The sequence below is a fragment of the Monodelphis domestica genome, chromosome 4, assembly GCF_027887165.1.
Source record: "Monodelphis domestica isolate mMonDom1 chromosome 4, mMonDom1.pri, whole genome shotgun sequence".
Taxonomy (NCBI): Eukaryota; Metazoa; Chordata; class Mammalia; order Didelphimorphia; family Didelphidae; genus Monodelphis; species Monodelphis domestica.
The window spans coordinates 444,086,967-444,100,060 of record NC_077230.1 but is presented as its reverse complement, the minus strand read 5'-3'; the positions used below and the strand labels follow the sequence as shown (position 1 = coordinate 444,100,060).

Sequence of the window (13,094 nt, the reverse complement as noted above, 5' to 3'; positions counted from 1 at the left end):
TGTTCTCTGGATCGCGCACGCGCCCCGTATGTTGCTAGGCAACGATATCCTCTCTCTTGCCCGCAGAGGACTGTTGCTAGGCAACTCCATCCTGCGATCTTGGAGGTTGAAGGCTTTGGAGTTTGCTTCTGGACAGACCTCCAGGGGGCTCCCTCCTCTGCTGTCGCGAGTACCTCTGACTTCCTTATGCACACAAGCTTCACTCTCATCCCGATTCGGGTCTCCCTCCTCACTCTGATGGCCAGGAATAAAGGTGTCCAAATTTCTGAAACTCCAGGTTAGCTCTAATCCCCATTCCCCTCTGACTGCACCCAAAAGGAAAGAAGATGATATTACAAGCCTGGGTGCCCAAGAGGATGATAATTCAATTGATTGAAGAAGTAAAAAACAAAATTACAGATGATATAACGTAAGATTGAGAAGAAATAGAAATACTAATTGGGAGACAGGTTTTTCAAGAAATGTAGAGAAAAGAGATTAGAGACCCAAAAAACTCACTTTATCCTTCCATTCCTGCTAAGGGATGCTAAGAAAGTAGGATCCTTCTATGCTAGATCTCTTCTGCCCTTTGTAGCTAAACTCCTCCAAAAGGCCATCTGCAACTGGAACCTCCATTTTCTCTCCCCTTTCTTCTTAACCTCTGTACAATTTGGCTTCCACATCTTGAATGTCCAGTAGCAACTTAAACTCAATACATGAAATTCATCTTTTCCCCCTAAAACTTCATCATTCCTACCTACCCTATTACTACAGAAGAGGCTATCTTCCCAGTGACTCAGGCTCACAAGCCAGGACTCATCTTGGACTCCTCTATTATGCCACCCACCCCAAGCTGTTGCCAAGGCTCATTTCTCAAATACATTCTCTTTTCTCTTCCCCACCCCCTACCCCCCAACCCCCAGTGTAGGGTTCTTTGTCTTTAGGGGAAGAGAGTTCTGTGAAACGGGTAGGTCTTGGGTCCAAAACCAGGGATCACTGGATCCATTCCCAGAACACAGGAACTGGAGTGTCAAAAAAGGGACAACTGGAACCTGAATCATACAGCTTCTAGGAAAGAAATCTGAGTGGATTCTAGGCCTCAATCTCAACCCAAAAGAGAAAGGGTTCTTGCTTCCTGATCCCATGGTAGTCAGATGTCATTGTCAAATCAGAAAATCACACATTAGACTTGATTTTAGCAATGAAATTCTATTCAAGAGGCATTGCTATCTATTTTGCAAATGCACCCCCAAGGACTACTAAGGGTCTTTCTGTTGGGATGGAAACCCTCCCTATATTTTCTCCCCCATTAGCCCCTGAGCTTCTTGACAGCAGAACCAGTCTTAATTTGGGTATTTGTTTCCCCAGTACACAGAGCTTAATGAACGCTTTTTTATTCATTTGGTCAGTCATAAGTTTAAATTCCAGTGGGTACAAATTGGATGAAGGCAGATGGCATCACAAAGAAGCCCAGATTGACTTTACACTAGGAATTCTGGGCTGGTTTAATAGCAGAAAATGATTCAACTTAACCATATCAACGGCCATCAACGCAAAATGTGTGACATCAAAACAGCCAGTTTAGTTCTGACCAAGTGCCTGGCTTCATGGGTTGTATTGGGCGGTGATGAAGCCACCAGCCCCGAGAAAGTGAGAGTGGTTGCCAGGCAAGCCAATTAGCTTCGGCCATCTTCGAACTGGGCCTTGGGATGGTGAAAGCGAGAATTGGCTTGTGGCCAGTAGGTCAAGGAGGCGAGAAGCACCTGCGAAACACCGGTCGCCTGGGGAGAGAGCTCAGCTCTCCGCAGAGCAACTGACTCCGGTATATGTTTCGGCTGGGCGAGTCCAGACCACCGCCGCCGCCACCTTTGATAGAGGCGCGCGCACTTCCTGAAGTGGAAGCGCTGGCAGAGCAAAGAGAGCATCAGTCCCGAGATCCGTTCTCGCAACCCCAGTTAAGGGGCTGCCGCCATCTTTGATGTGGGAGTAAACACTTCTGACAACGGAAGCGGAGAGGGATAGAGTCCGGATGCCGCCATCTTTGATTCGGGCGCACGCACTTCCGGCCGGCTGGAAGAAGAGGGACCGCTTCCCGATCACAGTGGATGTCGTCGTCCTTGTGTGCCGAAGCGCGGGGTTGATCCCTGCGTGATCCGTGCGCCGCCCCGCAGGGCCGGCATGGCGGAGGAGAGCACCGAGGGTGCCGTGCACCTGCTCTGCCTCACCACCTCGAGTGGAGTACCCCTGTTCTGCAGGAGCAGCCGCGGGGGCGCCCCCTCTCGTCAGCAGGTGGGGCCTTTGGCAGAAGCGGGCTAGGAGTGGGCTGAACTACAGCTCCCGGCGGGCTCTGCGCGTCCGGGTCCTGGAGGCGCCGGTGAAGGCCTGCCGGGAGCTGTAGTTCTCAGTCCCGGCCCCAGTAGGTGTTGGTTCCTCAGCTCCAGACTTGATCCCATGCCCCTTGCAGCTACCCTTCTCCATCATCGGCTCCCTCAATGGCGTGCACATGTTCGGCGCGAACATGGACGTGACGCTGCGCTCGGCACGCACCAAGGACACAGCGGTGGTGTGGAAGACTTTCCATGATAGGTAGCGGCATGGGGGCGTCCGGGCACTCTGCAGGCTCTGGCTGCATTTCCTGCTGCAGAGGGGAGGCGGGGACACCAGGGCCCCTGACCCCTGCAGCCCCCCACCCTTCCATCCGCAGCATCAGCCTCATCGTCCTGTCTTCGGAGCAGGGGTCCCCAGAGCTCAGGCTGGAGCGGCTGCTGGAGCTGGTGTTTGGGGCCATGGTGAGCAGTCTCCAGTGGGGATCCAGGGTCCCACGGTCCCCTCCCACCCTGTGCCACAGACCCCTGGCAGCCAGACCCCCCCACAATATCTGTCTCTAGGTCCTGCTGGTTGGACTGGAAGAGCTGACCCAAATCCGCAACGTGGAGAGACTGAAGAAGGACCTGAGGGTGAGGGGGGGGGGCAGGGCCGTGGGCAGGGCACAAGGCTCTGGGCTGGCACCCACGGCTCTGCCCGCTTCTTCTCTCCACAGGCCACCTACGGCCTCATTGACAGCCTCCTGCTGGACTCGGAGCTCATGGGGGACCTGACCCAGTGTGTGGACTGCATCGCCCCTCCGGATGGGCCCCTGCTGCAGGTGTGCCCAGGACCCAGGGGAGGGCAGGGAGGGCAGGGAGCACAGACTGAACCCAGCTTTCCCACAGGAAGCCCTGGCGGGCATTGCCGAGGAGATGGGCAGTGTTTTTGCCAGTCTGGTGGCCAGGGGCCGGGTAGTAGCGGCTACCCAGGGCTGGTGGCGCCTTGGGGCACCGGAGTCGGTGCTGCTGCCCTGGCTGGTGGGCACCCTCCCGGTCCAGGCAGCCCGTGACTACCCTGTCTATCTGCCCCACGGGAGCCCTACGGTGAGTGGCGGGGACAGGGACCAGGGAAGGGACGCAGGGGAGCTTTTCCTTAGCCTCCCTCTAAGCTGCTGCCTTGCCAGGTGCCTCACCGGCTCCTGACACTCATGCTGCTGCCAGGCCTGGACCTCTGTATGCTGTGTGGCCCTCAGCCCCCTCTGAGCCAGGTGGAGCCTCAGGTGAGCCCCCGGACACCAAGGGAGCCCAGGGCACAGCTTGACACCCGGCCTGGCCTCTGCCCTGACCTCCGCCCCCTTCCCTAGGTCCTGGAGCGCTGGTGGCAGCCGGTGCTGGAGCCACTCAGAGCCTGCCTGGCCCTGGTACCCAGGGGGCTTCCTGCAGGCTTCCCTGTGCACCCTGACATTCTGGGGTAAGTGAGAGGGGAGTCCTGCAGGGCCTTAGAGGTTTCAGCCTGCCCCACTCCCCACGAGCTAACAGGCTCTTCCCCAGCAGACTCCTCCTCCTGCACCTGGAGCAGAGACGTGGCCTCTTCACTGTGGAACTCGGTGGGGTGGAAGGTGAGCCTTGGGGTGGCCCAGCCTGGCGGGGGGAGGGAGGCAGGAGGTGGCTTCATGGTCCTCCACGGTCCTTCTCCGTCTCTGTTCCAGGCCCTTCTCCCAGGAGCCGGCGGCGCCTCCTGCGTTCCTTCTACGTGCTGGTCACTAGCAGCTACTTCCCCCCAGGTCAGCAGGCCCCTTGGGAAGGGGAGGGGAGCCCGGGAGGCCCCCGCAGCCAGCTCATCCCTTTTCTCTTCAGAGGCAGGATCACTGGAGGAGAAGGCCGAGGAGCAGGGAGGTCCTGCAGAGGTTGCCAGAGCCTGCTATGTGGTGTCCGAGGCGGCCGAGGGCCCGGGGGGCCGGGGCAACCCCGGGGCTGGGCTCCGGCTGGTGGCTGTGCAGGCGGGGCCCCGACGGCTCCTGCTGCTGGTGAGTCCCCGGAGCCCAGCCCACGGCCTACGGGGCCTGGCCACCCGGACCCTGCACGCCCTCACCCCAATCCTCTAGACCCCAATAAAACGCCCACGGCCCGGCACACCAGCGTCTCACGTCTTTATTCGCTCACGTGGGTACACGGTGGGCTGGGGGCGGGGCAGAGGTGGGGGCGGCCTGGGCCCTCCCTCTGGGGCCTCAGGAGGGACCCCGACACTGTAAACAGCAGCAGATGAAAAAATAGATACAAAAGGGCAGGGCGGCCCCCCCAGCCGGAGGCCGGATCTGGCCCTGGGCGCGCCCGGCGCAAGGTCAGAACTGCTCAGCCAACAGCTCGCACAGGTGGCGAGACACGCTCTCCTTGCTGGTGCGGAGAGTCAGGCGGTACATCTGCCCAGGAGAGAAGGAAGCGGGTCAGGGACCGTGCGCGCAGGCCCGGGAGGACCCTCCCCGGGGGCTGCCCCTCACCTGGGCCTGGGCGTTGGGCTCCAGCCGCAGCAGGCAGCCCACCTGCAGGGCCTTGGTCTGCACGATGCCGGCGCCCACGTAGTTCTCGGGGTTGGGGTCCACATTGTCCAGCAGGGCCGAGCCAAAGCCGAGGAGCTGTGAGCAAAAGCGGGCAGATGCAGGGCGGGCGCTCCAGCCGGGCCCGGGCCCCGGCCCCCTCCTGGCCCCTGGGCTCCCAGCCCCTCACCTTGGCCTTGGTCACCTCCGAGTCCATGGGGTGATTGGCCTGGAAGATCTTCTGGGCCTCCTGCTGGGGGCTGGGGACAGCGGGAGGGAAAGAGAAAGGGCTGAGCCCCGAAGGTCCGGCCTCGGGGCCAAGCGCGCCCTCCCACGGCCCAAGCCCCGGCCCAGCCCTGGCCCAGCGGCCGCTCACAGACTCAGCTGCTTCCAACGCTGGAAGAAATCCTGGGCAGCCATCTCGGTGGGCTGGAAAAACTTGTTAATGGTCACCGGCAGCTTGAGGGTGAGGGCCTGAGCAGCACCCCCATACCTGGGCGGCGGGAAGGCAAGGGAAGCCCCAGCTAGGCGCCAGCCCCGTCTGCACCTCCCGAGGCCCCCAGCCTGTCCCCAAGGCCGTCCGTCCACCCGCCCCATGGCCTGGCCCCGACTCAGCCTCTCACCGGAAACGCACGGTCAGCAGTGGAGGGGTGAGGAAGTCCCTCAGACACTCGATGTTGAGGACCTGCTGCACCTGGGCACCCCCATCCACCTGCCCCGGCACCCGCTTGGTCTGTACCACCAGCTGTGCCCCCAGGAGGCCGTCAAGGAAGGAAACCTGGGCGGGCAGCAGGGATGGGGGAGGGGGAGCCCCACAGCAGGGCAGCTGGAGGAGGCACCGAAGAAGGGGGGGGGCGGGGGGCCCAGAACTGGGGCCGAGCCCGAGAAGGATATGAGTCTGGAGGTCTCCGGGGTGACTGACGGTGGGGCAGAAGTTCTGGAACTGGACCGAGGTCTTGTTTCCATAGAAGAGATACATGCGGCCTGGAGAAGAGACAACTGAGCGTGGCCCGGCCCCCCAAGGCCCTGCCCTGCCCTCTCCCAAACACCCTCCCGCTCCCCGGCTCACACACCCAGGTTCTGCCTGAACTCGGACTTGACCCCGATCTGTAGCAGAGCGTTCTCGAAGAGGACCCCATTGTTCTTGCACACAAACCTGTGGGGGGCCGAGGGCCAGCAGTGAGGGCTGGCCTAGGCCTCCTTGGGCCCAGGCCCAGGGCCCGCCTCCCCAGCCCGGCACTCACTTGTTCAGAAGCTCATCGGCCTCAGGGATGGGGACGCCGGGGTCCTCGGCTGCTGTGCTGGAAGGAAAGAGAAGAGATGAGGCTCGAGGGCGGGGCAGGGAAGGACAGAAGCCGTGGCCCCTGGGGCTCCCCCCCCCAGGGCTTCCCCCTTTGGGGCCCCCAACCCCCCACCCCTCCCAGACCCCTGTGGCCAGCCCCCTCCCCTCGGGCCCCCTCCCCCTTACTCAGCAGCTGGAGCCTGGTCGGCCGAGAGGGCCATAGGGCTCTCAGGGGCGGGGGGCTCCAGCTCACTGGGCCATCCGATCCCAGGACAGACACGGGAGAAGGACAGGGCGGGCGGCCAATCCCAGGGAGGCAGCAAGGCAGAGAGAGGAGAGCAGGCTCAGCCCAAGGACAGCAGAGAGAGGAGCCAGAGGGGGAGGCCCCAGAGGAGGAGGCAGACAGGCCACCCAAGAGAGGGGGCCAGGCAGACAGGTGGGCAGGTGGCCGCCCCAGGGGAAGGGGCCGGGTACCTGAGGAAGGCCTCCTCGGGGGTGGGCCCCAGGCTGGGCGGGCCCCCCGTAGGGCTGTCTGAGAACACGTCCACCAGAAGGCTGCCGGCACCCGTGGGAGCTGGGGTGGCCGTGGGGGCAGGGGCCGCCCGCAGCCCCAGGAGGTCGGCCGAGGGCGAGGGCGTGGACTGAAAAGAGAGGGTCCCTGGGTAGTGTCCGGCCGGGCACACAGCGGCCCGCCCCTCTCGCCCGCCCCCCTCTCCACCCGTTCCTACCCCAGAGCTGGGGGCTGGCTCCATGCCCCCATTCACGTCGCCTCCGGGCCCCGGCTCCCTGCGCCCATCGTCCAGGGTGCCGGCCGCCCCGGGGCCCTTCTTCCGTTTGAGCTTGGCGAGGATGGAGGACTCCCTCTCCGGGAAAGGGGGCATCTCCTCCAGCACCGTGGCCTGGGGGCAGAGAGGGCATCAGGCCAGGCAGGCCGCAGGGGCCCGGGGAGCCCTCCGCGCCGCGCCGCCATCTCACTGACCAGGACGTCAGTGCTGGCGATGGAGCTGAGGGTCAGGTACTCCACGGCCCGCTGCTGCAGCTCCACGTCGGCATTGCGCAGCTGGGAGCCGGCCCGCAGCACCGCCTGGATGGTGGCCTTGGTCTCGGGGAACAGGTTGATGAATTTGATGTAGGTGGACAGCAGCAGCGCCCTCGTGGCCACACTGCACAGGTGGAACTTGGAGTGCAGCAGGGAGAACTGCACCGGGGGGCTGTGGGGGCACAGGGCCAGGCCGGTTGGCATGGAGACCCCCGCCACCCTCACCGCCCGCCCGCCCCGGCCGGCGCTCCTCACCTGGAGCGCGGATCCCCCGCGATGAGGTTCCCAAACTCGCCCAGGATGTAGCCCCCGACCTTCACCATGTTCTCGTGACAGGCAGGGGCCTGAAGGGCCTGGGGGAGGGGAGACAAGTAAGGGGGGGCTGGGGCTGGGGGGGGGCTGAGGGGAGCTGGGGCGGGGCCTGACCTCAAACACTGTCTTGGCCGCATAACCCTGCACGTCGTCGCGGTTGGTGACAATCTGCAGCACGCGGTACCACACCTCCTCGCTCACATAGTCGCCAGCTATGCGGATCAGGTTGAGGATGGTGTCCACATACCAGCTATAGTCCACAGCGTACTTCTCGGCCAGGATGGCCACCTTGAGCACCTGGGCCAGGGGATGGGGGAGGCGCTAAGACGGCGGCCACGCCCTGCCACGCCCATGGCCCCACCCCGCTGAGCCCCCACGAGTCCCGCCCCTCCACTCAAGATCTCCGCGGGGAAGGCAGTCGGCCCCGCCCACTCGCCTCTCTGGCCCCGCCCCCAGACCTCCCTAGTGGTGGTTCTTTAGGCCCCGCCCACTCGCGATCTCTTCCCCCCCTAGCCCAGACAGCTTCTCCGCTGGGCCCTGCCCCGCCCGCCCGCGGCTCACGATCTCCTCCCGGATGGCGTAGTCCGCCGTCTCCAGGTAGCGCAGCATCTCCGACACGATCTGCTTGGCGTTGCTCCGGTCGCACATGGCGTAGAGGAGGTCGGCTGCCCGCTGCCGCACGCTGACGTCGCGCTCCGTCTGGGGCACAGGGGAGAGCAGCCTGGGGTTGGGGGGGGCGGGGGCGGGGGCGGGGGGCAGGCGGAGGGGGGGCCGCGGCCCTACCTTGAGGGCGTTGATGACGGTGTCGATGTGGGTCTTGACGGCCTCATGAGAGAACTCGGAGCTGGCCAGCGTGCACATGCTCTCCAGGGCCAGGTAGCGCAGGTTGGTCTCCCGGTGCTGCAGGAACTGGCCCAGCTGGTTGCAGGCCCGCACCAGGAGGTTGGGCTCGCTGCGGGGCAGGGGGCAGGCCAGGGTGACTCACCGCTGGGGCCAGGCCCGCCCCGCCCCGCCGCAGCCCGCGGCCCGCACCCCCCACCCCCCCACCTGTCGTAGTGGATGATGAGGCTGATGGTCTCGAAGAGGACGGCGTTCTTGGCGTTGGAGTGCTGCACCTTCTTGGACTTGGGGGGCTCCTGGGCCTTGTTCAGCACCGTCTCCAGACACTCCACCAGCCGCCCCTTCACCGCGGCGTCCTCTGGAGCCAGGGGAAGGGAAGGGTCAGGGCCCAGCGGGGAGCCTGCGCGCCCCAGGGCTCTCCCCCGCCTCCCCCGGGCCCACCTGGGGGGGCGTAGCACTGCAGGAGCCGAAGCAGCTTCACAGACAGCCACGGGGCAGGGACGAAGTAGTAGGTGTAATCCTGGAGGTCTGTGGAGGCTGAGGAGACAATCTGGGGGAGAGGGGGAGATGGCAGTGGGAGAGGATGGGGGTCCCCACACCTCCCACCTTGCTGGGCTCTCGGCTCGGGGCTCAAATCTTCCCATGCTGGTGCCGGGGCCTCCGAGGCAGGCTCCGCTCGCCCTTCTCTCAGAGCATCATCGCCACCCCTCCCGAGAGAAGCCCTCCTGGCCGCTGGGCGCTCACCCTGCTCAGCCTGGACACGGCCAGGGAGACGCAGGTCTTGAAGTCATCCGGGTTCTTCTTGCAGAGGCAGGTGATGAGGCTGACGGCAGCCGTGACTACGCCCTGGGGGAGAGGGAAGGGAGGGCAGTCTGGAGGGGGCGTCGGGGCCATTGGACCCCCCCCCACACCTCCCGCAGCTCACCATGTGCTGGTCATTGAGGAGGTGCACCACACGCGCCGTCCACTCGCCCATGGGCACAAGGTCCGGAGACGCCTTGTACAGGCGCAGCAGGCACAGCGCGGCACTCTGCTTGACGCTGTCCATGCTGTCCCTGGGGGGCACCGAGGCTCAGGGGCTGCCCAGCCCCCCCGCCCCCCACCCCCCCCTCACTCCACGCCCCTCACCCCGCCACCAGGATGCGGGGGATGTCAGCGGCAAAGGCCTCGCCCATCTCGCGGCTGCCCACGTTGGCGATGCAGTGCAGGGCCAGGCACATGAAGGTGGGGTTCCGGCTCGTCAGGTCGTTCTTGACCCCGTTGTTGATGAGGCGGATCAGCTCCGACGTCGAGTTCACCAGCACCGAGATGAACAGGTAGCCCTGGCCCAGGGAGCCCGGGGCCTCACTCAGAACTGCCTCCCCTGGGCCCCCGCCCCCCCCCCCCCCGCTCCCCCTGGCCCCCACTCCAAACTCCCCTAGGCCCCCCAGGCCCCTGAGCCTCCACCACTCACAATCTGTTTTTCCGTGTACTTGTTGGAGCTGAGCAGGTTCACGGCCTCCATGTGGCCAAAGTCGATGTCGTGGCCCAGCAGGAAGATGAAAAGCAGCTTACAGACATACTTCTTCTTGCTGTAGCCGTCCAGGGCCTTGTCCCCTAGGAGGAGGGGACCAGAGGAGGGACTAGGCTGGGCAGTCAGGGCACAGGAGGTGGCACGAGGAAGAAGTGGGCCCTCAGTCACCCCCACCCCCTCGCCCTCCACTTACCTTTGAACTTGGACCGGATATTGGCCAGCTCCTTGTTGATCCTCTTGACCTCAGCCTCCTTGCTCTTACCTGGAGTGGGGAAAGGTCCAGACCCAAAATCTTCCCCTCCTCGTCAAAGCCTCCCCCAACCGAGAACACCACCATCCTGGGCAGCATCCTTGAGGTGTGGAAGGGCCCCTTGAGGGCATGTACTTAAAGAATCCCTCATTGAACAGAAGGGGAAACCATGGCCTGGAGGAGGGACTTATCTAAGGTCACACAGCATATCAGGGGAAAGAGTCTTCTCTTCCCACACCAGCCTGTCCATCCTTCACTCTCCTTCTTAATCCAAAGAGTCTGGAGTCAAGAAGACCCAAGTTCAAATGCAGCCGCAGATAACATCCTGGCCCTGTGACCCTGGGCAAGTCACTTCTCTGCCTGCTTCGTTTCCTTATCCATAAAATAAGAATTACAGTGGCACCCACCCCTCCAAGTGTGGCAAGGATAGGATGAGATAATACTTGAGAAGCACTTAGCCCAGAGACTTGGACAGTTTTGCTGTTCAGTCATTTTCAGTGGTGTCTGATTCTATGTGGCCCCATTTGGAGTTTTCTTGGCAGAGATACTGAAGTAGTTTGCCATTTCCTTCTCCAACTCACCCTACAGATGAGGAGACTGAGACTGGCAGGGTGAATGAACTGACCTGGCCAGGGTCACAAAACTAGGAAGTGTCTGAGGCCAGATTTGAATTCGGGAAGCTGAGCCTTCCTGAGTCCAGGCCCTGCACCATGTCCACTGCCAGCACAGAGCAGGAGCTCTACAAATGCTTCCTCCCTGCACAACAGGTCATCTCTCTCCTCTAGGCCTTTTGTGTCCCAGGGCCTCTGGCCTGCTTCAAGGGTCCCCCTAAGTGAAACTTTCTGGCAATCCTAGTGAGCAATCAGCATCCCACACCAAAATCATTGTTACTGACATAAAACTGGTCCAGGCTGGATAGGAACTTCTCTTTGTCAGTCAGGCAGGTCCCAACTCACTTTGTCTCTGGAGTCCTAGCATGTGGCACTGAGTAGGTCCTTAACAAATGCCCACCCTTCAGCCTCCCCCTGAGCAGCTAAATATCTCCCAAGGTGGCCTGTGCCACAACTAGACAGCTCAGAATAGGAGAAAGTCTTTCTTGCCTCCCAGGAGTCCTCAGTCTTCCACAAGACAACCTAGAGCCCATTCCTGTGCTCCCTGAGCTTTTTCTTCTCCATCCTTTGTTCCTGTCCCTTGGAGGAAGTCTAAGGGGTCCCAGTGATGGGTCTGACCAGGTTAGAGTCCAGACAGTTGAGCTGGCAGTCTGCTGATCGCCCCCCCCCCCCAATCCTGACCATGTGCAGTGAAATGTTTTTAGACAAAAGCCAGGATTTTACATTTACTTTACATGCCTAGGTTCTCCATCCTGGCTGAAATGTACACTCCCCATTTTTCTCCTTCCTGTTCCTCCTTCCCAACTCAAAGCCTGAGGCTCCTTACCCAGGCTCCTCTCTCCTCCCCTGCGTGACCTTCACAGTGGATGGAGCTCAGCCTCAGATACTGGCTGTGTGACCCAGGGCAGAGCCGGCTCAGTTTGGTCAACAACTGGGAATGAAACAGCCCCTACCTAGTCCCTTCCAGGGAGGGTGTGAGGTCTGAATAGCACACGCAGTACATTCTCAGCTCACTACGTGTGCCCCAAACTGAACTCACGCTCTTCCCCATAAAGCCTCCCTTTCTCTTCCAAACTTCCTTATTACCCAGGAGGGTACCAGCCTCCTCCCAGTCCCTCCTGGGCTCTTCACTCTCTCTCACTCCCCAGATGCAGGAAGGCATTGCCTCTGTACCCTCTTCTGACACTGCCCCCGCTGGGGTGCTGCCTCCACTCTCCCCCCTCTAGTCCATCCTCTGTCCGGCACCAAAGTGGTCCTCCTAAAGCACCGGGATACCCCAACGGCTCCCTATAGCCTCCAGGTACAAAGCCCTTCAAGGTCCAGTCTTCTCACTCTCCAGATCCCACTGTAATCTTCAATCCGATGACACCTGCTTTGGGGCTGCTCCCCGCCTGGGCATTTCCCCAACTAAAACCCCACCTTCTTCAGAGCGGCGTCCATTGCCTTCCCTCTGTGGTTTCCTATGTATCCTGTATACAGCCTTGTGGGTCGGCCCACTCCCCCAATGGGCTGTAAGCTCCTGGAGGGCAGGACCTACCTGGCTTTGGCCTCTTTTGTATCTCCAGTGCCTGGCATCGAGTAGGTGCTTCTCCCGTGCCCATAGCCCCATCCATCCCCATGGCAGGCTTCTCTGAAACCAGTGTGGAGGGAGCCCCCCCCCCATTGGTGGTCTGCCCCACCCCTTCCCCAGCGGTGGATTCCAATATGACCCTGCTCCTGTCTAGCTGAATGACCTTGGGCTCGTCCTCAATTTCTTCCTCTGTACACTAAGGGGCTGGCCCGGACCCATTTGTGGAGTGGGAGTGGGAGTGGGGTGCTGAGCTGAGCCACAGCACGGTGGGGGAGGGGGCGCGCAGCACTAGGGAGCCCCAGCAGCTTCTGGAGCCAGGAAGGACTGGGGCGTGGCCCCTCCCGGTCCCGCCCCGCCCCCGCCCCCGCCCCGCTCACAGTTGCGGATGTCCGAGATGAACACGGCCAAGCCCCGCATGCCGTCACCCTTGGACACGGCCGGCATGATGGCGGCAGGGGCCCCCGGGCTGGGCCGGGAGCGTAGAAGGGCGGGGACGGGGCCGGAGCCGGGGCCAGGGCCGGGACCACCGGACGCTCCTCTCCTCGGTGCTGAGGGAGGAAGGGAGGGACCGCGGCAGGCAGGCAGGCTGGCAGGCCGCGGAGACGCCCCCTCATTGGGCCGCCGCCCCCGCGTCTCCCCGTGCCTATTGGTCATCGCCGCAGCCGCCCCGCCTTCCTCCTGACTCCATTGGACCAGGCTTATGTCGTGCAGAACCGTCTCCGCCTTACCCACCGCCCATTGGCCAAGCTCGGCCACTGTTTCCGCCCGGAGGACAGGGTCGGCGAAGTGGGGGGGGGGGACGTAGGTTAAGGGGAGGGGAGGGGCGTTGCCTGGGAGACGGGTGGAGTTCGACTCCCG

At 62.5% G+C, this 13,094-nt stretch overlaps 2 protein-coding genes across 6 annotated transcripts; one reads left to right on the top strand and one right to left on the bottom strand.

Moving 5' to 3' along the window:
- Positions 1-32: 32 nt before the first annotated feature.
- On the top strand, positions 33-4,418 carry FUZ (fuzzy planar cell polarity protein). Of its 2 annotated transcripts, none has more exons than XM_001379723.4 (11): positions 33-2,268; positions 2,444-2,565; positions 2,684-2,768; positions 2,868-2,936; positions 3,020-3,124; positions 3,192-3,389; positions 3,470-3,565; positions 3,650-3,756; positions 3,840-3,904; positions 3,995-4,069; positions 4,143-4,418. In XM_001379723.4, exons 1-11 carry the CDS (start codon positions 2,158-2,160, stop codon positions 4,388-4,390), a joined length of 1,281 nt encoding a protein of 426 aa, XP_001379760.1. In that variant the 5' UTR covers positions 33-2,157; the 3' UTR covers positions 4,391-4,418. The 2 variants fall into 2 exon arrangements, with proteins under 2 accessions (XP_001379760.1, XP_007492709.1); XM_007492647.3 differs by having other exon boundaries at positions 3,837-3,904.
- A 2-nt stretch (positions 4,419-4,420) lies between these two features.
- On the bottom strand, positions 4,421-12,851 carry AP2A1 (adaptor related protein complex 2 subunit alpha 1). Of its 4 annotated transcripts, none has more exons than XM_056796803.1 (24): positions 12,614-12,848; positions 9,999-10,067; positions 9,746-9,888; positions 9,421-9,614; positions 9,218-9,347; positions 9,037-9,138; positions 8,734-8,842; positions 8,500-8,650; positions 8,236-8,404; positions 8,014-8,151; positions 7,567-7,749; positions 7,396-7,493; positions 7,081-7,312; positions 6,830-7,000; positions 6,576-6,742; positions 6,288-6,353; positions 6,064-6,120; positions 5,893-5,975; positions 5,715-5,803; positions 5,443-5,567; positions 5,196-5,312; positions 5,010-5,079; positions 4,784-4,918; positions 4,421-4,705 (listed from the first exon to the last, which is right to left on the bottom strand). In XM_056796803.1, the coding sequence occupies exons 1-24, from the start codon at positions 12,678-12,680 to the stop codon at positions 4,628-4,630; spliced, it is 2,943 nt and encodes a 980-aa protein (XP_056652781.1). In that variant the 5' UTR covers positions 12,681-12,848; the 3' UTR covers positions 4,421-4,627. The 4 variants fall into 4 exon arrangements, with proteins under 4 accessions (XP_056652781.1, XP_056652783.1, XP_056652784.1 ...); XM_056796805.1 differs by lacking the exon at positions 12,614-12,848 and adding an exon at positions 12,204-12,562; XM_056796806.1 differs by lacking the exon at positions 12,614-12,848 and adding an exon at positions 12,204-12,312 and having other exon boundaries at positions 9,746-9,914.
- Positions 12,852-13,094: the final 243 nt, after the last annotated feature.

Coding starts and splice junctions, on each gene's coding strand:
- FUZ (XM_007492647.3), top strand. CDS start 2,158: ATGGCGGAGGAGAGCACCGAGGGTGCCGTGCACCTGCTCTGCCTCACC. Junction 2,769..2,867: donor AGCTGGTGTTTGGGGCCATG/GTGAGCAGTCTC, acceptor ATCTGTCTCTAG/GTCCTGCTGGTTGGACTGGA. Junction 3,566..3,649: donor TGAGCCAGGTGGAGCCTCAG/GTGAGCCCCCGG, acceptor CCCCTTCCCTAG/GTCCTGGAGCGCTGGTGGCA.
- AP2A1 (XM_056796805.1), bottom strand. CDS start 12,285: ATGGGGATGGATGGGGCTATGGGCACGGGAGAAGCACCTACTCGATGC. Junction 7,750..8,013: donor ACGCCATCCGGGAGGAGATC/GTGAGCCGCGGG, acceptor CCCCTGGCCCAG/GTGCTCAAGGTGGCCATCCT. Junction 7,313..7,395: donor GCGGGGGATCCGCGCTCCAG/GTGAGGAGCGCC, acceptor GTGCCCCCACAG/CCCCCCGGTGCAGTTCTCCC.